General features: G+C 43.4%; 2 protein-coding genes across 3 annotated transcripts in view; one reads left to right on the top strand and one right to left on the bottom strand.

Moving 5' to 3' along the window:
* The window catches only part of mtbp (MDM2 binding protein), an 86,346-nt gene extending 74,293 nt beyond the window's left edge, over nt 1-12,053 (bottom strand). Inside the window, exons 1-7 of the mRNA XM_078539859.1 lie at nt 11,831-12,053; nt 10,145-10,228; nt 6,383-6,456; nt 4,872-5,023; nt 3,712-3,770; nt 2,070-2,214; nt 285-399 (exon numbers count right to left, since the gene is read on the bottom strand). Of these exons, the coding sequence (XP_078395985.1) occupies nt 285-399; nt 2,070-2,214; nt 3,712-3,770; nt 4,872-5,023; nt 6,383-6,456; nt 10,145-10,228; nt 11,831-11,900 (699 nt within the window). The 5' untranslated portion in view covers nt 11,901-12,053. The remainder of the gene's footprint in view (nt 1-284; nt 400-2,069; nt 2,215-3,711; nt 3,771-4,871; nt 5,024-6,382; nt 6,457-10,144; nt 10,229-11,830) is intronic.
* An 803-nt stretch (nt 12,054-12,856) lies between these two features.
* The window catches only part of mrpl13 (mitochondrial ribosomal protein L13), a 94,133-nt gene continuing 81,721 nt past the window's right edge, over nt 12,857-25,268 (top strand). Inside the window, exons 1-2 of one of the 2 annotated variants that reach the window (XM_078539855.1) lie at nt 12,857-13,165; nt 17,893-18,016. In XM_078539855.1, the coding sequence (XP_078395981.1) occupies nt 13,139-13,165; nt 17,893-18,016 (151 nt within the window). In that variant the 5' untranslated portion in view covers nt 12,857-13,138. The remainder of the gene's footprint in view (nt 13,166-17,892; nt 18,017-25,268) is intronic. The other variant, XM_078539856.1, reaches the window with a different exon arrangement.

The following is a 25,268-nucleotide window of genomic DNA, read 5'->3' as shown; positions in this document are numbered from 1 at the left end:
CTTGCACTAATCACACCATCATTACATTGTCCAGTCAGAGATGACCCCGCTGCATATTTTATGGACCGGAACTCTGCCCTGTTACTCCTTAAGAATTTTTTTTTAAAAAGCTCATAGCTGAAGTTGAATCCTTGGTGAAACCAAATTAAAAACCCCTTTCCACTGAGTTTGCATTTCAGAAAACATTCTGTTTCAAGTTTAATGCATTTTCCTAACCCACAGAAATATAAAACCCTAATTAGGTTATTTTCTACGGTGTAAGAATTGAGAAACAACAGTAGTACCTTTTGCTCTTGGATGTGTACCTTCCCTCTCCATATCACCAACGGATCAATCATTTTCTCAACATTTTCTGGTTCTACGACAGCTGCTCCCAGGTACTCGGCAATTTTCTGCCAACTACAATTCAACAAATGTTAGATGTCTGGCCTTGGGAATAATAAATTGTAGTTTGAAGTAACCACATGCTAGCTACAATCTAAGTTGTATCATTAGTTACACAGAATATACAGAAGCAGGACACTTATGCTCCTCTCAAGCCTCCACCCCTCCCCCATCCTTCCTCATCCATCTCTATCAGCATAATCCTCTATTCCTTTCTCCCACATGTGCTTATCTAGTTTCCCCTTAAATGCATCTACGCTATTCATTTCAACTTCCCCCTGTGGTACAGAGTTCCACATTCTCAGCAGTCTCCGGGTAAGGAAGTTTCGTCTGAATTCCCTACTTCATTTTTGGTGACTACCTTATACTGATGTCCTATAGGTTTGCTCTTCCCCACAAGTAGAAACACTCTCTATCAAAACCTTTCAAAGGGTGGAATTTTACGCAGAGGTGGTGGCCCTGCTCCCGGCTTAAAAGTCAGGGGCAAGCCCACCTCTGCACGGTCAGGAAGCCCCAAGCCGATTTTACGGCCATCAGGCCATTAGGTGGCTCAGACCGAGATGTCTGCCTGCCCCCAGCTGGGAGGAAGTCCTGCCTCCATGAGCTGCCGCCAATCAAATGGCCAGCAGCTCTCCAGTCTCAGCAACGCCACTGTGGCAGTCCTCATTGACGATCATCGATGGAGCGGGATAAGAATGCACGTGGAGGGCGGGCATTTTTTTTTTTTACTGAGGCCAGGTTGACAGGCCCTGGCGAGGGGATAGTGGGAGGCCAGAATTGAGAGTGGGGGGACCTCAAGTTGGGCACAGAGAGCCCGAGCAGAAGGGACAGGGGGGTCCACCAACCTCCAAAGCTGCTCGAGGTTACCCGGTGGCCTAGTCACGTGATGTGGACATCACCCCACCCTGCTATTAAAATACCAGCAGCAGGAGGAAGCTCTCGTCATAAAATGGTCCCTCAATTGATCCAAGGGCAGACGAGCTGCCCTTCGCCTCCCATCTCTGGTAAAATACCAGTGATGGTGGATAGACAACAGGCAAAGCGCCCCTGCCATATCACTTGATTTTTTGCACCCCCCACCCTGCCCCCCCACAAAGCAGAGGGCATGGAGTTCCACTGAAAAAGCTTCAAAAACCTTTATTCGGTCACTCCGCAGCCTTCTGTTTTTAAAGAGAAAAGAGCCCCAGCCTGTTCATCCTCTCCTGGTCTGTGATCAGAAAGTTGCAGGGAACCCCCAATTTAGGTTTCCTGGTTTTCAAGCAATAACAACTCACTATTTTTCATATTAACAAATGATGCCCCTCAGGCCATTTAAAAGATATTTTTATAAACGTTTGTAGATTTGTGATACCAGGTTTCGCTCGCTACCCAAAGTTCTTATAGTTCACGATCCAGGACGTAACTAAACACCGACGCACAAGCCACGGGGTTAGTTACAAAAATACTTTTAGTTGGATATTTGGTATGAAAAAAGGAATGTTTTATAATAATCATAAAATGCCAAGTGGTGCCGTGCTAAAGTTATAAAAGTTTGGTCAAACTTTAAATCCTAACTTTGTAAACCAGAAAATAGTTTTACACGCAAGCAAAATGACCTAAACAGAAAATATAGTTAATGGGGAATTGTTACATTCTGTGCCAGTTCCATATAAACACTGAAGTTCTGCAAGTTTTGAGATACTTACCACGTGCCATCCTTTACTGCAATAGCAATTTCTGCTGAATGCCACTCTCTCAGGTGCTTAAATGCACCCACAACAGGAAGCCAGTCTTTCAGCCTAGGAATCCCACTGCCAGAGACCAGCAAGATTAGATCCAATAACCCCTTGCCTGTCAACAGAAAAAGGGAACACTGCAAAACTCAAGCTCATATCCACCTTTTAAGCATAAAGGCCAACAGCTCAAAGCTATTTACTTAGGAACTGTGGCACACTTTCATTGCCTCCACAAACACTTTTTGAGAAGTAGTTGTGGACCACAAAATAAGCTAAATCAAACCCCTTAGTGAAGAAGTTACCTGGCTTAATTAGCTCACAAAAAGTAAAGCTGAGCATAATCTCAACATTAGATAGAAAATAAATTGTGGTAAACCTTTATAAATACTAGTTACATCTCAGCTCGAGTGTTGTGTCCAATTCTGGGCACCAGATTTTAGGGAGGATGTCAAGGTCTTGGAGAGAGTGTAAGAGGCAATTTACTAGAATGTTACCAGGGATGAGGGGCTTCAGATATGTGGAAAGACTGGGGAAGCTAGGATTGTTTTCCTTAGAGCAGAGAAATTTAAGGGGAGATTTAATAGAGGCATTCAAAATCATGAAGAGTTTGGATGGTGTAAATAAGACGAAACTGTTTCTACTGGCGGAGGGGGGTGGAGGGGGGGGGCAGTAACCAGACAGAACACATTTAAGGAGTTTGGCTAAAGTATCAGAGATGGGATAAGTACGAACGTTGCTTACTCAGTGATCTGAAATGCACTGCTTGAAAGGGCAGTGGAAGCAGTTTCAATAGCCACTTTCAAAATGGAATTGGATAGAAACTTGAAAAGGAAACATTTGCGCGGGCATGGAGTAAAGAACGGGGAAATGGAACGAATTCTCTAGCTCTTTCAAAGAGCTGGCAGAGGCACGATGGGTTAAATGGCTTCCTTCTGTGCTGCATGATTCTGTGTTGCAATATCTAGCAACCTCTGTGGTTTCGATCAGGAACAAACCTGCAAACCCCTGCTCGATGTTACAGTATGTAAGTTTTCCAACATGCCACTTTGCCTTCACTATTCTTAAATTGCACTCCATCGATAAGGGAGGGCAATAAAGACCATCCACAAGTATTTCAATAAAGAGCAACTGCCTTTATTAAGGATGACCCCTCAAGAAGTTTTAATGCATCGCGGAGAAACAACCCCGTCTGGTGGGTTCCTCTCCCCTTCACCAGAATAATACCTGCAAATTTAACTCAAAAATGGCGCTCACCATTAGGCCCTTGGGTGTTAGATCTCCACACCCATGCATCCAATCACTCCCAAAAACAGCATCTCAATCATATGGTTGTGATTAACCCAAACTAAACAAACATAACATGGCATAATATTAACTATATAAGGTAGAAAGGCAACTTGCTTGAAGAGCAGTGCACATTGTGCAACAGCCCCAACCGTTTCTCTAGTTTGCTTTAAAGAATTCCAGTTTGGTTTAAAGAATTGAGAAAGTAGCACATTTGTAAATTACTGACAACTTGATAAGCGTGCCTGCTGTTATTACGATTGATTTGGGTGTCAAAACAGCTCCATTACAATACAAATGCTCCGATAGAAATGACGCTGACAATTACCAGGTGGAGGTAATTTATCTGCTAGTTGATGCAGGCCCTCCGCAGCCTCTTCAAATAACCTGCAAAAGAAATCAGTAGATGGTTTTCACATTTTCAGATGTTTACATTATTCCCTCAATGTGTGCAAAAATGCAGTTACCCCCCCCCAAAAAAAATCATAATTTGCGACTGAGTATTTAGAAACGTCACTGCTTTTTTAGTCTGATCAGCACAATTTAATAGGAGCAAAAATTATAATGAAGAGAGTACAGGAATTCAGTGGTTACAGTATTGGATCCGCAGTTCAGGGATCCCGAGTTTCAACCTCACTACGTCAAGTTGTGAAGCTGAATTCACAAAGTAAGCAATTTGTGGATTGGCACAAAAATTAATAAGCATGAAAGCTGCTGAGTTGTCAAAAACATGCCAATTCCTCAGTGGTCTGACCAACAGCCCCACATTACATGCCTAACTTAGTGCCCTCAGGGGCATTAATCAACTTCATTAATTATCCATAACTAATGATCTAGAATAGTCCAACACAAAGGGCTAGAACCTCTATAACGGCAGGAAAATTAGTGCTTTCTGAAAGAAAGGTTTAATATTCTTTTTCTAGTCTTTGTTTTGTTCACGCTCTTTTTCTGTTTCTGGTTTTCTCTTTGTTTTTAAATTTCACAATTTATTTCAGTTCTATCCGCTACCAATATCACTTAGCCCCATCTCTGCAATATCAGCCACTGGTCTCACTCCTAAAACACAAACTCTCATCCATGTTTTTGTCACTTCTGGACTCAGTTGCTCCAATGCCTTCTCTGTACCCACAGCTCGACCGCCATAAACTCCATCTTGTCCAGAAACCCAACTTCTCACACCCCATCCAGCACTCATTCCAGGATTTGATCACATAACATGGGCTTATATCAGTGGGTACAGAGGGAATGCCGCACTGTCAGAGCTGCCATCTTTTATGCAAGATGTTAAATCAAGGCAAACACCAGTATAACTTCAATCCATAGCTGGGTATTTTTAATGGGCGATTTGATGGACTAGGATGGTGAAACACAATTAGCTAAATAGTCTTTTCTGATTCCGGACTCTTTTTTACATTTAACTACTTGCACAGATATATATAATATTCAGAACCTATTATTGTTAACGCTACAATATTGTACAATACTTACTCAAAGAGGGGCGTAGGCTCTTTAACATCACCATCCTCTTCTTCACAACCATTTATGCTATCCAGGCATTCTTGTATTAATGCGGGCACAGGTTCTTCACAGTCACTCTCTTGTGCACAGGAACTAATTTCTTCCCACTCTGGACTACAGAACTAGAAGGAAAACAATCGTGGGATAATGACTACAAGGCGCATTGAGAAGAATGCGATACCGACTTTGTAGCTTTTCTGTAGTGTTTGGTAAAAGAAAAACTTACATGATGTTTTTCGCAGTTCCCATGCAAGGATCCATATCCAAAACATTAACTTTTAAAGTCCCTGATCAGCCTGCTGTGTATTTTGTTCTCGTATTCACTCATGGGATGTTGGCATCACCAGCAAAGCCAGCCTTTATTGTCTTTGACAAGGGGACAGTGAGCCGCCTTTCTGAATTCAACTGAGTGGCAGCCTAGGCCGCTTCAGGGGGCAGTTAAGAGTCAACCATATTGTTGTGGGTCTATAGGCCAGACCGGGTAAGGACGGCAGATTTCCTTCCCTTATGGACATCTGTGAACCAGATGAGTATTTTTTAACGACAATCTGGTGTTTTATTGGTCACCATTACTGGTACTAGTTTTTTTAAACCAGGTTTATTTAAGTAATTTAAATTCTACAGCTGCTGCAGTTGGATTCGAGCTCCGGTCTCCAAATCATTAGTCTAGGCCTCTGAATTACTAGCTCAGTAACATAATCGCTATGCTACTACTTCTTAATTTCTATCAGTTCCTTTTATCTTCAATTTTTACCCTTCAGTTTTACCTCTGTCAATAAAAACTATTAGTTGGTGTATCAAGAAAGTCAGCCACAAAGCAGATTTTACCTGGTGCGCTAGAACTGCGGAATCCCGATTCTCATCCAGCTGCTTACTTCTCAAGTCCACAACCTATGGTTACTGCTTTCCAAATTTCAATCTGTAACATTATTTCCACCTAGGACAATGGCAGCAGATGCATGGAAGCACCACCACCTGCAAATTCTGCGCCAAGCCATACACCATCCTGACTTGGAACTATGTCTCCGTCCCTTCACTGTCGCTGGGTCAAAATCCTGGGACTCTATCTGTAACAGCACCGTGGGTGTACCTACACCGCATGAACTGCAGCGGTTCAAGAAGGCGACTCACCACCACCATTACAGATGGGCAATAAATGCTGGCCTAGCCAGCGACACCCACATCCTGTGAAAGAATTTTTGAAAAGTAATCCTTTTCATTTGGTTAATTTTTGGAAAATAAGGACCATTACATTCTCAACATCGAAAGTGACTTATGATTACTTTTCTTTGAATTGGTTAACGAGTTTCATTACTTTTGTCCTATGGGTAGATTTTTTCTATATATATGTGTATATGTATTTTCTATATAATATATATATATGAAAATGGTCGACATTTTTTTTGTTTTACTGACAGTTTTGTGACGTAAACTCGGAGCTGTCACACACTTACACTTTTTAAACTTCCTGCTCTCCTCACCTGTGAAAAGCCATGGATTGCCTGAATTGCGAAGAACCATTTCTGTGGTGCTGGGACACCAGATACTGAACAGGCTGCAATAGATTAAGCAGAGATTAACTAACACCAAGTTTCAACAGAGCTGTTAGATGCTAATCCACTGGAAGAACAAATTGAAAATTAGAATGAAGAAGCTACACATTCTTAAATATGTCAACGGTATGATTGGAAAAGACAAAAAGCAAAAGATGAGCTTTCATACCCTGACAAAAGTAATGGGAAAGGAACAAACAGAAAAAAATCAATTGGATATTGCAAGTGGGAAAGAAAACTAGAAAATCTAATAACTAATACAAACAAACACAATGTGCGGCGTAAGGGGGGACTTCGAGGTAGTCAGGTTATTTTTCTCTGCATCTCCAGCAGAGGTCACTGTGAGTCGAAACTCTGGCTGATTTCTCCCTCCCCAATCCAGGTTGTACTGACGCTACAACAACTTGTATTTATACACCGTCTATAATGTTGTCAAACCTCCAAGGGGCTTCTCAGGAGAGTTATCAAACAAAATTTGACACCAGACCACACATCGCATTATCTTAGGCTTAGATTTTAAGGAGCAACTTATAGGGGAAGAGAAAAGTAGAGGTGAAGTAGTTTAGGGAGAGAGTTTTTTTTTTATAAATTCATTCGCGGGATGAGGGATTCACTGGCTGGGCCAGCATTTATTGCACATCCCTAATTGCCCTAGAGAAGGTGATGGTGAGCTGCCTTCTTGAACCACTGCAGTCCATGTGGTGTAGGTACACCCAGTGCTGTTAGAAAGGGAGTTCCAGGATTTTGACCCAGCGACAGTGAAGGAACAGCGATATATTTCCAAGTCAGGATGGTGAGTGACTTTGAGGGGAACTTCCAGGCGGCGGTGTTCCCATCTATCTGCTGCCCTTGTCCTTCTAGGTGGTGGTGGTCGTGGATTTGGAAGGTGCCGTCGAAGGAGCCTTGGTGAATTCCTGCAGTGCATCTTGTAGATGGTACACACTGCTGCCACTGTGAATTACTGGAGGAGGGAGTGAATGTTTGTGGATGTGGTGCCAATCAGTCAAACTGTTTTGTCCTGGATGGTGTTGAGCTTCTTGAGTGTTGTAGGAGCTGCACTCATCCAGGCAAGTGGGGAGTATTCCATCACACTCCTGACTTGCGCCTTGTCGATGGTGGACAGGCTTTGGGGAGTCAGGAGGTGAGTTACTCGTCGCAGGATTCCTAGCCTCTGACCTGCTCTTGTAGCCACAGTATTTATATGGCTAGTCCAGTTCAGTTTCTGGTCAACAGGATGTTGATAGTGGGGGATTCAGTGATGATAATGCCATTGAACATCAAGGGGCGATGACTGGATTCTCTCTTGTTGGAGATAGTCATTGCCTGACACTTGTGTGGCACGAATGTTACTTGCCACTTGTCAGCCCAAACCTGGATATTGTCCATGTCTTGCTGCATTTGGACATGGACTACTTCAGTATCTGAGGAGTCACGAATGGTGCTGAACATTGTGCAATCATCAGCGAACATCCCCACTTCTGACCTTATGATGGAAGGAAGGTCATTGATGAAGCAGTTGAAGATGGTTGAGCCTAGGACACTACCCTGAGGAACTCCTGCAGTGATGTCCTGGAACTGAGATGACTGATCTCCAACTACCACAAGCATCTTCCTTTGTGCTAGGTATGACTCCAACCAGCAGAGAGTTTTCCCTGATTCCCATTGACTCGTTTTGCTAGGGCTCCTTGATGCCACACGTGGTCAAATGCTGCCTTGATGTCAAGGGCAGTCACTCTCACCTCACCTCGGGAGTTCAGCTCTTTTGTCCATGCTTGAACCAAGGCTGGGATGAGGTCAGGAGCTGAGAGGCCCTGGCGGAACCCAAACTGGGCATCAGTGAGCAGGTTATTGCTAAGCAAGTGCCGCTTGATAGTACTGTTGGTGACCCCTTCCATTACTTTACTGATGATGGAGAGTAAACTGATGGGGCGGTAATTGGCCGGGTTGGATTTGTCCTGCTTTTTATGTACAGGACATACCTGGGCAATTTTCCACATAGCCAGGTAGATGCCAGTGTTGTAGCTGTACTGGGACAGCTTGGCTAAGGGCGTGGCAAGTTCTGGAGCACAAGTCTTCAGTACTATTGCCAGAATATTGTCAGGGCCCATAGCTTTTGCAGTATCCAGTGCCTTCAGCCATTTCTTGATATCATGTGGAGTGAATCGAATTGGCTGAAGACTGGCATCTGTGATGCTGGGGACCTCTGGAGGAGATCGAGATGGATCATCCACTCGGCACTTCTGGCTGAAGATTGTTGTGAACGCATCAGCCTTAACTTTGCACTGCTGTGCTGGGCTCCTCCATCATTGAGGATGGGGATATTTGTGGAGCATCCTCCTCCAGTGAGTTGTTTAATTATCCACCACCATTCACGACTGGATGTGGCAGGGCTGCAGAGTTTAGATCTGATCCGTTGGTTGTGGGATCGCTTTGCTCTGTCTATCACTTGCTGCTTATGCTGTTTGGCACGCAATTAGCCCTGTGTTGTAGCTTCACCAGGTTGACAGAGTCCCAGAGCTTAGGGCCCAGATGGCTGAAGGCACATCTGCCAAAGATGGGGTGATGTAAATTGGGGATGCACAAGAGGTCAGAATTGGAAAAGCGCACAATTCTTGGACGGTTGTAGAGCTGGAAGAGGTTGGAGACATAGGGCAGGGAGAGGCCATGGAGGGATTTGAAAACAAGGATGTGGATTTTTAAAAACCTTCCCAGCTGCGATCAACTAACTCAGCACAGACAGGAGATCATACTTTTGTAATCTGCAGGACTCAGCTACATACTGCAAACCTATTAAGCTTGCGGATGATGTAAGTAGTGGTTTTAAACTATGCAGACAGACAAAATGAAATCTGAACTCTAGCATCTGGCTGAGATATTTTGGATCCTAACAGCACCCCTGCTCCCCACTTCACAAGAACATCTCCCACATAACTTTGAGTAATGCTGCACTTGATGGGAAAAAAGTGGGTCAGTGCTTTTATCCAAATTCTACTTATGAAAGTTACAATAGGTAGCAAGTTATCACAAGATAGGTGCAAATTTTAGATAAATGCAGAGGCTGAACCAGGAAGTCCAAAGGTGAGTTGCAGAGGGATCTGGATGTCCTAGTGCATGAATCGCAAAAGGCTAGTGTACAAGTACAGCAAATAATTAGGACAGCTAATAGAATGTTATCATTTATTGCGAGGGGAGTTTAGAAGAATAAGAGGCGACTTGATTGAAACATAAGATCCTGAGGGGTCTTGACAGGGTGGATGCAAAGAGGATGTTTCCTCTTGTGGAAAAATCTAGAACTAGGGGGTCACTGTTTAAAAATAAGGGGTCACCAATTTAAGACAGAGATAAGGCGAAGATTTTTTCACTGAGGGTCATGAGTCTTTGGAACTCTCTTCCTGAAAAGGTGGTGGAAGCAGAGTCTTTGAATATTTTTAAGGTAGAGGTGGATAGATTCTTGGTAAGCAAGTGGGTGATAGGTTATCAGGGGGTAGGTAGGATGCAGATTTTGGGTTACTATCAGATCAGCCATGATCTTATTAAATGGCGGAGCTGGCTAGAGGGGCTGAATGGCCTACTCCTGCTCCTTGTTCGTATGTTCGTAAAATATCGCCTTATAAAAAAACAAAGTCAAAAACTGCAACTTTAATGTGGAAAAGCTTATAAATTAAAAACCTAATTTATTAAAGTTATTACCGGGAAGTGAAGTCAATCTTGAATTTGTTGAGATATCGCAGTTCTTTCTCAGTAGTTCATAAACACTATTAATAGCCGTCAGCTCTGCAATATAAGAACAAAGTTAGTGAACAACATATATTCGGCAAAGGTGGGTCCGGAGTCTGTCCTAGTTACCCACATTTCCACTGGGTTACACGACCCCCACATCCCATATAATCTCCTGGAAGCAAAAATACAGATGAAGAAAATCTAAGCACAATTCATGAAGGAACAAATTCTGGAAAATTCCTTTCCAATCTCCAGAATCACAGGCGATATCAGTGAGGCACATCATCCAACATCCCAACTAACTATTGCATATAAGCCATCTCAGCTTTCTCCAGGATTCAGCTGTTCAGCTCCCTTTAGAACGTTTGTAAATTTGCAGACACTGCATGACCCATTGCAAAGCTCTGTGAGAAAGAACAACCTCTCGATATCTAACCAAGGTCTAATCTTACATAACTCATGCACATCCTCACATTTTACACAACTTGTGTAATTCATATTATCTTTCCTATTGAAGGGCCCCAAGGGTTCTTAAATCATGCATTGCTAGTGAACATTTTCCAGAGCCTTGAACTCGCTTGGCATGAGTGGAGACCAGAGCTGGACATGGTTTGCTAAAAGAGGCCTCTACAAAGTCTTGTACAAGGATATAAGAACTCAAGAAATAGGAGTTGGAATAGACCATATGACATGTTGAGCCTGCTCCACCATTCAATACGATTATGGCTGATCTTGTGATTCGTCTCCATTTTCCCGCCCGCTCCCCATATCCCTTGATTCCCTGAGACACCAACAACCTGTCTACCCCAGCCTTAAATGTATTCAGCGATGGAGCATCCACAACCCTCTGGGGTAGAGAATTCTAAAGACTCACAAATCCTTGAGTGAAGTGCGGAGATTTCAGAGCAAACGGCCGATAGGAGATCCTTCAGCATCCAGAGCTCAGCAGCCCCAATGTCAGAGGTGGGAGCTGTGATGTCAGTTAAATGGAGAGGATGCCTCAAGATGGAAGGGCCCTCTGAAGAACTTTTACAAGATTTTTAAATCAGAAAGGGGCCTCAACTGCCAGGTTGGCATTGCGGAGGGGCAACTCCTCCACTGACCACAGCGGTAGGCCGATTGCCGAGCACGAGCAGGGAGTGAGGGATGGGGGCACTGGACCTCCCGGTCTGCTGCCAAGAGGCCACCCCCATCCCTCAGCTGTCTTTCAGTCTCTGTGGGGGAGTCCACATGCCAACTGGATAATTCCAGTCAGTGTGTGCTTAGTGGACTTGACAGTCCCTTTAATGGGTCACCCGCTACCTAGCTATCACCGCTCCCACCGCATCCTTCCATCACCTCCACCATGACGCTGCCTCGATGAAAGTGCCCAGGAAGTGGAACTACGGCAGGAAACTGCATGGCAGCCATAAAAATTCAGCCCTTATCTCTGTTTTTTCTCTCCACAGATGCTGCCTGACCAGCTGAATATTTCCAACATTTTCTGTTTTCCATTTCAAATTTTAATGTTAACTCAAGAGACTTGGTGCATTATAAAGTATCGTGTTATACTTTCCCCTCTCCCTATTAATCAGGTGGGGTTTATTATGCAATACAGTGGAGTCAAAATAATGCATTAATGCAAATAATTGAATAATTCATTAATGCAGCACTTACCAGAAAATTCTTCATCTTGGTACTGGTCATCTCCATAATTCCAAACAACTAATAGCACATATCGGTCCATTGTAAGGCTGAATAAGAACTGACTGTCATGAAATGACTGGATGAACTAATTGAAAGTTGCCTCATAGTCAGTTATGTGCATTTTCTCATTTTCCTGGAGTATCTATCTCAGGTGTAGACTCCTCCAGGATCTCTCTGGCTTGGTGACTGCCTCCAAGAGTCTGAAGCAAGGTCTCCTGTTGCGAGGGGCTGTTTGACAGTTGCTGGGGGCTCTCTGATGGTTACTAGGGATTGTTTGACTGACGGTTGCTAAGGGCTGACTAACAATTGCTAGAAACTTCCAGACTGGCAGTTGTTAAGGATACCCAGATGGCAGCTGTTGGGGCAGACTGACGGTTGCTAGGGGGAGACTGACTGTTGCTAGGGGGGGGACTGACGGTTGCTAGGGGCTGAATGATGGTTTCAAGGAGCTTCTAGACTGGCGGTTGCTAAGGGTACCAGTGGGCAGTTGCGGGGGTGCTGGGTGATTGACAGCTGTTAGGGGGGCGACTGGAGGTCGCTATTGGGCACCCGGACTGATGGTTCCTCGGGGCTGTGTTCTCCTCCCCTCTCAGTTTGTTTGTTTCTCTCTCTCCCTCCCTCCCCCTGTGTGTCTCTCTCTGTGTCTGTGTTTCTCTCCCCGTCTGTCTGTTTTTCTCTCTCCCCCCACCCCCGTTTCTCTATCTGTCTGTGTGTGTTTCTCTCCCCCTGTCTCTCTCTCTCTCTCTCCCCCTGTCTATCTCTGTCTGTCTGCGTGTGTCTGTCTGTCTCTCTCTCCCTCCCTCTCTCTCTCTCTATATCTCTCTCCCCCCCCTGTCTCTCTGTCTCTCCCCCTCCCCGTCTCTCTCTGTGTCTGTCTGTCTCTTCGTCTCTCTGTCTCCCTCTCTGTCTGTGTCTCTGTCTGTCTGTCTGTGTCTCCCTCTCTTCCCGTCGCTCCCGCTCCGGACGAAACCCGCGCGCTCCTCCCACTTCCGGGAAGTGGGTCACGGGGTCATCGGTCCGGCTGGAATCCGAACCCCGGCCCCGCTTTCCCCCCCCCCCCCCCCCGCCCCCGCCGGCCAACCCAACTCAACCAGGCCCTCCCCAGGCCCCGCAGTGAATGTAAAATAAAACCTCCCTGTCTCTGCGACACCCCCCTGGGTTCAGGCCGGGATCCCGCTGCTCCGGGGGGGAGTGAAGTGCGGGTTTAAACGCGGGTGAATTGGGGGTTTCCCTCCGGAAGGATTAAGGCGCTGCACAGGCCGCCTCCCAGCAACCAAGATGTCGAGTCTCAGTAAAGCGGCTCAGGTGGGACATGGAGAGGCCCCGGGCTCCGGGCTGCCGGGTCCCCGCGGGGAAGGAGGGAACCGACAGGCCTGAAGCACCTTTCACCAGCCAATGGGACATTTGAAGTGTAACCGCGGCAGGCCGTTGGCGCACAGCAAGATCCCACAAAGGGCCCCAGCGTGGGACACTGGCCCGGATTAGCTGCTGTTGTGATGCGGATTGAGGGACGCACATTGACCAGGAGGCCAGGGAGAACTCGCTTCTTCCAGATAGTCCCATACCCGGGGGGCAGACAGGGCCTTGGCCCAGGGTGACAAACCGCCCTGTGTTTTACAGCTTTGTCCTGTGATCGAGGCTATTGTCCTGGGTCCTGGGTTGCATGTTGCCCGGGGGGGGGGGCACAGTTTGTCATGTATTTAAGCCATATACATTTTGTGCCTGCGCAGCACACATAGGGGGCACTGCTCCCAGTTGCCTGATCAGACACTAAGAGATTTGCCAGTACTGACCCCTCCCCTGCCCACCCGTCTGCTCATATAGTCCCGCCTCCTCCCACATCAAAGTGTGTCTTACTTTTCTTCCTGAGAGTTGGTCACCCTGCCTCAGGTTAACGTCTCATTCAAAAGAGGGCATCTCCGACAGTGCGGCACTCCCTCGGCGCTGCACTAGGGGTGTCAGCCTGCGTTTTTGTGCTCAAGTCTCTGGAGTGCGACTCAAACCTAGGACCTTCTGACTCAGAGGCAAGGGTGCAACCCACTGACCACAGCTGACAGCTGAGTCCCTGGAATGAAGAGGGAGGTGGAGGGAAAGAGAGGTGTGAGGGTCAGTTGGGGGCATGCAGGGAAAGAGAGAGTGAATACACACAGGAATATAGAGGGAGTGGGGTGGGAGACAGCATCGTGGATACAGAAGTAATACTCGCTCTGATATGGGGGAGTGGGGTTGGTGGCAGGTGAGGGAGAGGCTGTAATAAAAGAGGGGAAATACACAGGCATTAAAGGGATTGATACCTGGGATGGAGGAGATAGGGTGGTGCATGCTGAGAGAGATGGGAAGATCCCAGTAGATAGAAGATACTGGGATAGTGACCAATACCCAGAGAGGTGCTATGAGCACCTGGTAAATGCTAATGATGTAATTTGTCATCACCAGCAGAATGTTAAACAGTTGCCAACCAATCTGTATTGGTTATTGCACCACCCAGAGAGCAGAGTTCCCATTTTCTCAATGTGCTTCGCTTCTCGTGACTGAGCTCATGACCTTAAGTTGAGAGGAAAGCCTAACTTCAGGGCAGTGTGCTCTTGTACCACTGGAATTTAACCACCTGTGCATTGCTAGCTTTTGGGATTATACCGATAATCAGCGCTCCAAGTGGCAACCCCTCTCCAGATCCTCTCCAGCTGCCTGATGATTCATCCCGGCTGCTATTGATGATGTGGTCTTCCAATCTTCCATCAGCAGGGATATCATCCTGGAGCCAATTCACTCGCAAAGAGATCAAATCATACCACCCCACCACCACCCAGAAGGATAGCTGTAGACAATGATGTACATTATTTTGAGTTACTCTATTTTTGAGGGTGATGTTAATTTTTATTTTATGCTAATTGGGTGATATAAGTTTGGTGTGTTGTCAGTATTGAAGATAGTGTTAGATGTGAAGCTTATGAGAAGTGATGAAGGTGTGTTTATTTAAAAGAATGGGTTGACATTGTTACAATAAGATGAATAATCAGCAGCTGTAATAGGTGAAACTTAATTCTGGCAGAGATATTTTCTAAAAAGGAACGAAGTACTAAAGAAGCTAAATATTGTATTATACAATATTATAAAATATTGTACTCCTGGGATGTAATTCTGATGTGGAGATAGTGGGGGGATTGATTAGGGGCTGCAGTTCCTCTTCAAGAGGAGAATGACTAACAACAACTTGCATTTATATATATTTTCCTCCTTCAGGTACCATGCTTGAAGTCCATGGCAACCATGGACTTCCATTGGTTTAGTCAATGATTATGCTTAGCAAAGTACTGCAGTGGTTTGCTATTGCCTTCTGCAGTATGGCTGACCAGGCAACTCTCACGCTCTTAGATGAGACAAAATACTGCAGATGCTGGAAGTCTGAAATAAAAACACAAAATGCTGGAAAAACTCAACAGGTCTGGCAGCATCTGTGGAGAGCTAATGTTTCAAGTCTGTATGACTTTCCAGCATTTTCTGTTTTTAACTCTCCCATACTTACTTTCTGCCATCAGGCATATTGGAAGATTTACAGGCTGAGAATCAACCTGTTTGGCAATGCAATGAACATACCTTCTGTGACCATCAAGTCCTAGAGTCAGACTTGAACCCTGAGCTGCTAGCTTAGAGGTAGAGATGCTACCCACTGCACCACAAGACCTCACCTTCACAGCAGCCTTAACATAGTTAAACATACTAATGCAGGAGCATTATCGAACAAAATCTGACACTAAGCCATGTAAGGAGATGTTAGGACAGGGGACCAATGATTTGGTTAAAGAGGCAGGTTGTAAGGAGTGTCTTAAATTAGGAGAGAGAGAGGTGGAGATACGGAGAAGTTTAGGGAGGGAATTCCAGAGCTCAGAGTTTCTGCTCATTGATGCAGTGACAGTAAATTCTGGCAAGAGAGGGTGGGTTCTGTTTTAAAATTTAAAGCTGTATCCATGAACTTTGTGTTCAACTGAGGTGACATTCCTTGTTTTTTTTAAGTTAAAATGATGGTTACTTGTACAATACATAAGCGGAAGCTTGATCATGAAAGCACTGCAGCTAATTATAATTTGAAATTTTAAAATGGACTCTTGCTGCAGCATTCAGATACATTAGCTTAGTATTTCTGAGTACTTTGGCAGGGTAAGGAATTGTATCACATGCCTTACCAGAATTACTCTGTAAATAACTACTTGATCAGATGTGTTGTACAGATATTAAGAATCTGAAGTAAACAGTAGCCTGCTAGGTTGGGACAAGCATGTTCACTAAAGGAACTGAGATGCTGAGAGTGCGATTGGTCTGGTTGTCCAGTGAATGCATTCTGACATCAATGTGTGCTCACTGCACTGTGATCGAACACTTAGAAAGCATGCACAGGCTTTCTGATTGAAAGAACTCCAGTAAACACTGCCTTGAAGTGTTAGCTATTGGTTCTCCTGTGTAACAAGCTTTCAAGCCTTTGAATCCTTCTCAGTTAACTGATTTGGCATTTGAACAAGGTTCAGATCGAGTAGCACCAGAGAAAACCATTTGATGTGGTAACGCACTGCAAGGCGAGTTAGGTTAATGTACAGTATAAAGCAGCTAAATTATTAAAACCCACAAAGCTTTAATTGATGATTGACTTCATCAGTGGTCTCAGACAGACCAAGCATGGCGTATAAATTGTATTCTGTGTTGCCCTCCAAAGTTGTTCCATTATGTCGCCCATTTTGTCTCTTTTGTTTCAAAAATTGAAGTTTATATTTACTTGCTAAACGGTGTTGGATAATTCATTTTGCAGACAGTTTGGTGATGGCCACAACAGTAAATATTCAAGTCTTGGTGGGGCCCAGTGGCCGTGGTTCCTGTTGGTGCTGCTTGTCTCCTTCTGTAGTTCAGTTCGCAGTCTGGATCTGAAATTGGTGGCATTTATTTAAATGTATAATGATACAGTAGGGGAGGCCATTTGGCCCATCATGCCTGTGCTGGCCCTTTGAAAGAGCTATCCAATTAGTTCCATTCCCCCAGCTCTTTCCCCATTTCTCTGATGTTTTTTTTTCCTTTTCAAGCGTAGAGCTAGTTCATCCTTGAAAGTTACTATTGCATCTGATTCCATTGTATATATGTGTTAGCCACAGCTCAGTGTGTACCACTCTTGCCTCTCGGTCAGAAGGTTGTAGGTTCAAGCCCCATTCGAGACTTGAGCACAAAAATCTAGCCTGACTCTCAAGTACAGTACTGTTGGAAGTGCAGTCTCTTTTGAGTGGATGTAAGAAGTCCTGGGGCCACTACTTTGAAGAAGAGCATGGGGTGGAGTTCTCCCTAGTTTCCTGGCCAATATTTATCTCTCAATCAATATCACTAAAACAGATTATCTGGTCATTATCACATTGCTATGTGTGGGTTCTTGCTGTGTTCAAATTGGCTACTGCATTTTTAAAATTACAACAGTGATTACACTTCAAAAAGTATTTCATTGACTGTAAACCACTTTTGAGACATCCTAAGGTTGTGAAAGGTGCTATAAAAATGCATGTCTCTTTCAGACACTGCATTCCAGATCATAATGACTTATTGTGTGGAAACAATTCTCATCTCCCCACTGGTTCATTTGTTGATTGCCTTATCCCTGTTACTGACCCCTGCCCCGCCATCAGCAGTGGAACACATTCTCATTTGTTCTATCAAAGCTCTTCATAATCGTGAACACCTCCACTGAATCCCCCTCCTAAACCCCTCTGCTCTAAGGAGAGGAAACCCAGCTACTTCGGGTCTCTCAACGTAACTGAAATCCCTCATTCCTGATACCAGTCTAATAAATCTCCTCTTCAAGGCCTTGACATCCTTTGTAAAGTGCGGTAGCCAGGATTGGACATAATACTCCAGCTGAGGCCTAACCTGTGATTTTTTTTTAAAGGTTTAACATAACAGCCATGCTATATAATATGCTAGATCATTTTGTGATTACACTCAAGTATTTATGTGAATAATGTATTATCAACTGGAAACTTTCCCCTTCCTCTCTGTTCTAGCAATGGGCCTCCTTTTCAAGAATTTGGTACTTGATTGATGCCAAGATGCAGCCGCCTGGAAAAATTGCTACAATGTGCTCGGTCAGACTACAAGGGAAACATAAACCCATCTACCATGCACTGAGTAAGTACCCAAAACCTTTGCAACCTTTCTGAATGAAATCTTTCACTGGCAACCTGAGCTTTGACAGCTACTGCAGGTGATTGCAATTTTGCACTGTAAATGATACAGGTGACTGATAGCAGAGCAGCAACCCCTGCTAATTTCTTCGAGTAACAGACGAGATTCTAACCAGTATTCTCCCTCGACATAATGAGTCCCTTATTTGAGCTGGACAGCATTTCCAAATAAGGGCTGATGTTTGGTTCATTGCTCAACTGAAGGCTGCTGCACTGAAAGCATTTTGCCAATTTGCCCCACAAACCTGCTATAAATTTGTTGAATCCTTCGACCGAAAGGCAGTGCTGTGATAACTCCCAAATAACCTGGTGAAGAAATCTAGTGCGGCTGATTCACTAATGGCTTGTTTAGTGGATGCACTGGTAGTAATCTTCCAAGATTCTGGAAAAGTCCCAGAGGATTGGAGAACGACCAACCTTTATTCAAAAAGGGAGGGAGACAAAATACAGGTAACTATAGGCCAGTTAACTTAACATTTGTCATTGGGAAAATGTTAAGAGTCTATTATAAAGGATGTAATAGCAGAGCATTTAGAAATATGTAACAGAATCAAGCAGAGTCAGCAAAGCTTCATGAAGGGGAAATCATGCCGAACAAATTTATTAGAATTCTTTGAGGAGGTAACAGGCAGGATAGATAAAGGGGAACCAGTAGATGTAATGTTTGGATTTCCAAAAGGCATTCGATAAGGTACTGCACATAGGCTACTTAATAAGATAAGAGTCCATGGTGTTGGGGGTAGTATATTAGCATGGATAGAAGATTGACTAACTAATAGAAGTTGGGATAAGGTGGGCATTTTTGGGATGGAAACCTGTAACTGGTGGAGTGCCACAGGGATCAGTGCTGGGGCCTCAATTATTTACAATATATATTAATGACTTGGATGAGGGAAGTGAATGTACTATCGCCAAGTTTGCGGATGACACAAAAATAAGTGGTAAGGTAAGCAGTGAGGATGACACAAGTCTACAGAGGGATATAGACAGGTTATTTGAGTGGGCAAAATCTTGGCTGATGGAATATAATGTGGGAAAATTGTGAGGTTATGCACTTTGGCAGGAAGAATAGAGGAGCTGAATATTATTTAAATGGATAAAGACTGCAGAAAGCTGCAGCACAGAGGGATTTGGGGTCTTCGTGCGTGAATCCCAAAAAGCTAACATACAAGTTCAACAGGTAATAGGGAAGGCAAATGGAATGTTGGCCTTTATTTCAAAGGGAATGGAGTATAAAAATAGGGAAGTCTTGCTAAAACTATACAAGGCACTAGTTAGACCACACCTAGAATAGTGTGTACAGTTTTGGTCCTCTTATCTAAGGGAAGATATACTGGCATTGGAGGCAGTCCAGAGAAGGTTCACTAGGTTGATTCCAGGTATGGAGGGATTTTCTTATGAGGAGAGGTTGAGTAGGTTGGGCCTGTACTCATTGGAGTTTAGAAGAATGAGAGGCGACCTTATTGAAACATATAAGATTCTTAGGGGGCTTGACAGGGTAGATGCTGAGAGGTTGTTTCCCCTTGTGGGAGAGTCTAGGACCAGAGGGCATAATCTCAGAGTAAGGGGTCGCCCATTTAAAACAGAGATGAGGAGGAATTTCTTCTCTCAGAGAGCAGTGAATATGTGGAATTCTTTACCACAGAGGGCTGTAGAGGCTGGGTAGTTAAGTATATTCAAGGCGGAGATAGACAGATTTTTAATCAGTAAGGGAATCGAGGGTTATAGGGAAAAGGCAGAAAAGTGGAGTTGAGGATTATCAGATCAGCCATGATCTCATTGAATGGTGGAGCAGACGCGATGGGCCGAATGGCCTACTTTCTGCTCTTATGTCTCATGGTCTTTGCTCCATGATATCAAAGACGTCAAATTCAAACCTGAAACAAAAAACTCTCTCCAGTTGAGATCTTGATAAAAAGCTGTACTGTAGAACGAGGATTGCACTTGTTTTATAAAATGTGATCACTCCAGAGATGTAGTAAGTCAAATCCTAAATTGAACTGGGTGTAATATTTAAATGTTGCCACTAGATGGTAGCATGATTACAGTTTGGAAGTTTGTTGCATTCCTGACGTTTTAAGATTATACCTTTATCATTCAAGTTTTCAAATCCTTCCATGGCCTCATCCCTCTCAATCTCCGTAGCCTCCTCCACAAGTCTCGAAGAACTCTATCTTCCTCCAGTCCTGGCCTCTTGCGTATCCAGTATTTTTAATCACTCCACCATAGGAAGCCATGTCCTCAGCTGCCAAGGCCCTAAGCTCTGCTGAACTCTCCATCTCTCTACCTCTTTCCCCGCCTTTAAAATGGTTCTTAAAATCTACTTCTTTAACCAAGCTTTTAGTCATTGCTCCTAATGTCACCTTGTTTGGCTCAATGTCAAATTTTGTCTGACTAGTCCTGTGAAGTGCCTTAGGATGCCTCACTATGTTACAACGGTGCTACACAAATGCAAGTTGTTGCTATTCTTCTCCCATTCTTTACCTAGGTGGATATGAAAAAAAAACCTTCCTTCTGCATGCAAGGTATTTACTAATTCCGTGATTTCAGGTTAATTTCTTGGAACACATATTTTTAATTTGGAACATTTCAGAGTTTCTTCTATTCTCCCCATGAGGAAATACAAAGCTCCAGTTCATTGTTACCACCAAGCAGCGCTCAGTTCATCAAACCCTAAATGACCAATTGGTTATTAGTTCTCCTCTTGAATCTGTGCAATGAGTGTGATGGCAAGGTGGCATGAGCAAGTGGTTTGGCACTGCATGAAGAGAGCAGAGCAGCTCCTGGGATTTTTCAAGAGTAACCATATGGATTGTGATTTCTTCCTTGACTGTGCAGTTTTGAGCTGAATGAAAACACCAGTTTGTGATTCCTGTTCCCATTGAGTCCACTTCAGTCTCTAATCTTAGCAAAACAACTGTTGTAAAAATGCCAGCCCCAGTGCAGTTTTTCTCGAGGCACACACATCTGGCTGATAAAATGCACACTAGCTTGGTTGTACATGGCAACACGGAAAGCTGGTGCGTTAATATTTCATCACGTTAGGTTAGGGGCTTAAATGAGAACCTGGAACCAGGTGCTTTTGGGGATGGGTGGGGATTTTGCCAGCACATCGTGCCTGTTGGAGAAAATTTTGCTGTACTGTGAAAGTGCTGAATCAACATGGCTATTTTCCAGATGCAAAGCCTTTATAAGAAACACAGCATTATAATTAAACATATCAACAGACACTCTGTACGTGTCAACTCAATTTAAGAAAATAATACCCCCCATTACGCTATTTTCCACAAATGGGAATTTGTTGTTCAAAGTCCCCCTACACTCCTACCCCCAACAATACCATCCCCTATTTTAAACTACTTTTTGATATGACATATCACATGCCCGATTGATAAGTTGTATAGAAGGATAATTCATTTGTAGGTCAGAGTAAATAAACCAATGAACGCTGTGGGATGGCATAACTCATGAGAGCCATTGTTTCAATGTCTGTTTATTTATTCATACAGTATACAAGTTCTGTTGCCATTGTTTCAATAATAGTATTTATCATCGTCGTTTTGAGCTTCCTTTTGATATATTGAGTTGCTTAAAGGCAGAGTGTTTGGAAGGAGATTTTGTTTGTGCTGTGATCTGTTTGGGGCAACAGCCGTTTGGGGGCCCAACCTGTGATTTATGTTTTTCATGCGTTCACAGCTGCAATGCAAAGATCACTTAGGAGAAAGGCAGAGTGCTAAAGGAAGAAGTAACAACCTTTTCCTTCCAGCAGTTAGCTGAGGAGGGGTTGGACATTTGTGGCAGGGTTGAGAAGTAATTTCAGCAATGGCATAGGGATCAGTCAAGCTCTGAGTGTAAACTACTGTTGCAATCCCTTTGCAGGTGATATCTGGCCATAGTGGTACTTCATTCCCCCCACTGGCTGTGAACATGCAAAGTAAACCTGTCTTCTCAATGAGACCACAGAAATTTAATTTCAGCATTGGCAATCAGCACACATACTGACTTTGTACACATCTCCAACTTCAAACTTGTTACTGTCAACCATCGCTCAGTGAGTGGCACGCTCATCCCTGAGCCAGAAGGTTGTGGGTTCAAGTCCCTCTCCAGGACTTGAGCACAAAGATTTAGGCTGACACTCCTAATGTAATACTGAGGGAGTACTGTACTGCTCAAGGTGTCCTGTTTCAGATGAGATATTAAACCAAGGCCCTATCAGCCCTCTTGGGCGGATGTAAAAGATCCCCTGGCACTATTTCAAAGAAGAGCAGAGGTTTCCTCCCTGGTGTCCTGGCCAATATTTATTCTTCAGTCAACATCAGATAAACAGGTTACCTTGTTCCTTATCAGATTGCTGTTTATGGGAGCTTGCTTTGCACAAATTGTCTGTCACATTTTCTACATTACAAAAAAAGTACCTCACTGGCAATAGAATGCCGTAGGAAATCCTGAGGTTGTGAAAGGTGCTATAGAGATTGAAGTCTTTCTCTAAGCTTAATAACATTTAATTTAACCTAACTAAGGGATATACGATCACAGATAGTGTTAATTCTTTTGAAAGGTTTCCTTTGGTGGTGTTGCAGCTGGTTTCAATATTTCAGTTCAAAACCCTGAATAGATAAGCTGCAAAGGAAGTTTGAAAAAGTGCATGGTACAGGCAGTCTCCAAACTTCAGCACTGTTGTCATGAACTTGATGCAAAACATACACTGGTCCTGCATTTCGTTTTTGTCAAGGATATATTCAACAAGTTATGAGAAGACCAATGGCCGATTTTTGCTGTAAGAATAATGTTGAGTCTAATAGTGCTCACCGTTATTAAAATGTCAGCTGGACAGCAATTTCCTGCATCCACACATGTTCAGTTAAATGTAGAAATCAGGAAGTTGTTACCTTACACCCCCAAAGGCTTTACTACACCTGTATCTCACCGTAAGACTCGGCATTGAAATACAAGGAACTAGTTACTCATTTAGGGCTCATCCATTCAAGTAATGTTTTTAATGGTGTGTTAAGTCTTAATTATTGTTGAACAACCTCTCTGACCCTGAAAACTAACTTCTGCATGTTTGTGAAGTCTCATTCCTACAGGTTTTAATTATTGTTGGACATTTTAAAAGTTTTGTTTTACCTTTTGTCTCTGTCTCACCTTTTTTTCTCCCTCTCTTCATCCCATCTCTATTTCCCTCTCTTTGTTTTTTGTATACGAGTTGATATTGAATTAAATATTCAAACTTGCACATCCTGGTTCAAACTCTGCTCTGCTCAATAGCAATTCTTCAGTCTGATTGATTAGGGAGATGCAGTTGCTTGCCCTGTTCACACAGGCCTTAGATCCTCTGGAGCAGGCCCTGCACCGAAATGGTTGCCTAAGCACAGCGAGTACCCGTGCAAAATCCCACAAAAACTCTGTGGGCAAGCGTGAGAGTAGTGAATGACCGGCGGCATTCGTTCACCACTGGCAGGAAAGTCTGGGTCCTTGTATATAATATTTATCCAAATTCCAGACCCAGCTTCCAAAAGTTTCCAAACACTTGATCTGTTTGTCAAGCACATTGTAATTTCTTGAGGATGTGATAAACGGCTGTAAAAAAAAAAATGTAACTTTGTTCTTAATTAGTTATTGTAAAGTTTGGCCCATCTTAAGTCATGCTGTGCCTAAGCACATCTCACTAGACCTGAGGATGTTCAACTGGTCACTTCAAGTTTGCTGGATTTGAGGAATGCTCCTCAGTACTGGTATTTTTAAGAATTGTATTAAATGCAGTGATTATTCAGATGATAGCCCTTGAAATTTTCAAGTTCAAAGGATGAGATTTTTCCTAAAGCTAACTATTAAAGTTTCCTCTTTTTAGTTATTTTTGTATTTTTAGTAACTCCCTTGTCACTCGATTGCTCTGAGAAAATGTCATTTTGTTCAATAGGCTATAATTTAAAATTCCCATTGTTGTTTTTCCCTATGAGGCAAATAAGTGTTAGAACATCAACTGCTGCTCGGAAGCAGAATACTTCTTTTGGCACAAAGTATTTTAAATAGTAGCCAAAGCCTTTTTTTAAAAAAAAGTTGAAGTTCAGTGTTAACTGATAACAAATGGTTAACTGTTTTGGCAATGTACAGGAACTTATTCGAACTTTAGAACTGATGTGTGACCTCACAGGTCAAATATGTAACAGGTATCAAGTCTCAGGTTGCCTCAAGTTATGTATTTTTTTTTAATTAAGTAAAGGAATGTTTGAGCAATGCTGATGTGCTGTCAGTAGATAGTGCAAATGCAGCTTCTATAGGCATCTGATGGTCGTAAACAGACACGATTCTCTTCAACCCTCTCAATATGAGCTGTCCTAATATTTTGTTTTATGAAATAACTAGCCCTGGTTTGCACTCCTGTGTTGGGAGAACACTTTGTGGTGTCAGTAACCTGATTAGCTCTCAAGTCCCACGGGTATGTTTCATGCATATTTGAGTCTAATCGAGAGAACTTACATTTGTCAGCACATGGTCGCAATTACTGAGACTGAAGGACTATGGGGTTCCATTTATTAAAGACTCTCAACAGTGCCATTCAATATGATTGATGTGGTAAAACATTTCTGCTCAGAATTTTGTTTCAATTTGAACAAAGATTCTGTGTTTCCAGAAAAGGTTTTGACAGTTGCATTATTTTTCAAATGTCTCTCCCTATGAAATACAGCACTGCAGCTGTCAGCTGATAAGCAGTGATTTGCAGAGACATCCACTTGACATGACCAGGAGGGAATATCAGTGCACGTCCCTCTGGCTTCCATTTAGAATTTTAAAAAAAATATTGTAGAAGCTATTTATCGTGAAAACCTAACAATCCAGGGAAAATGTTCTCTCAATTACATTACTCTCACAACATGGACATGATAAAATTAATGTTTCCATGTATCAGCAACCTGTGTTTACACAACCTCAAACCTATGCATTGGAGTTGTTCTGTATTTTCATTTAAGACTCATCACACTCTACCCTTTTCATTTTCAGGATCTCAAAATAGTCCAACTCCTGATTTCCCTCAGTTTACAATCTGTAAACTTAAACCTCTTAAAACCCCTCCTTGTTATCACTTAATCGCTAAATCTCAACTTTTCTCACCCCTCCTAATCTTTTGAAAATATGGGTGTGCCTTAGCACAATGGGTCTTGTTCCCATCATCTAGGTTTTCAGGGGTGGGGGTG

The sequence above is a fragment of the Cetorhinus maximus genome, chromosome 4 (genome assembly GCF_964194155.1).
Source record: "Cetorhinus maximus chromosome 4, sCetMax3.hap1.1, whole genome shotgun sequence".
NCBI lineage: Eukaryota > Metazoa > Chordata > Chondrichthyes > Lamniformes > Cetorhinidae > Cetorhinus > Cetorhinus maximus.
The sequence above is the reverse complement of the archived record's forward strand: the minus strand, read 5'-3'. Positions and strand labels throughout refer to the sequence as shown.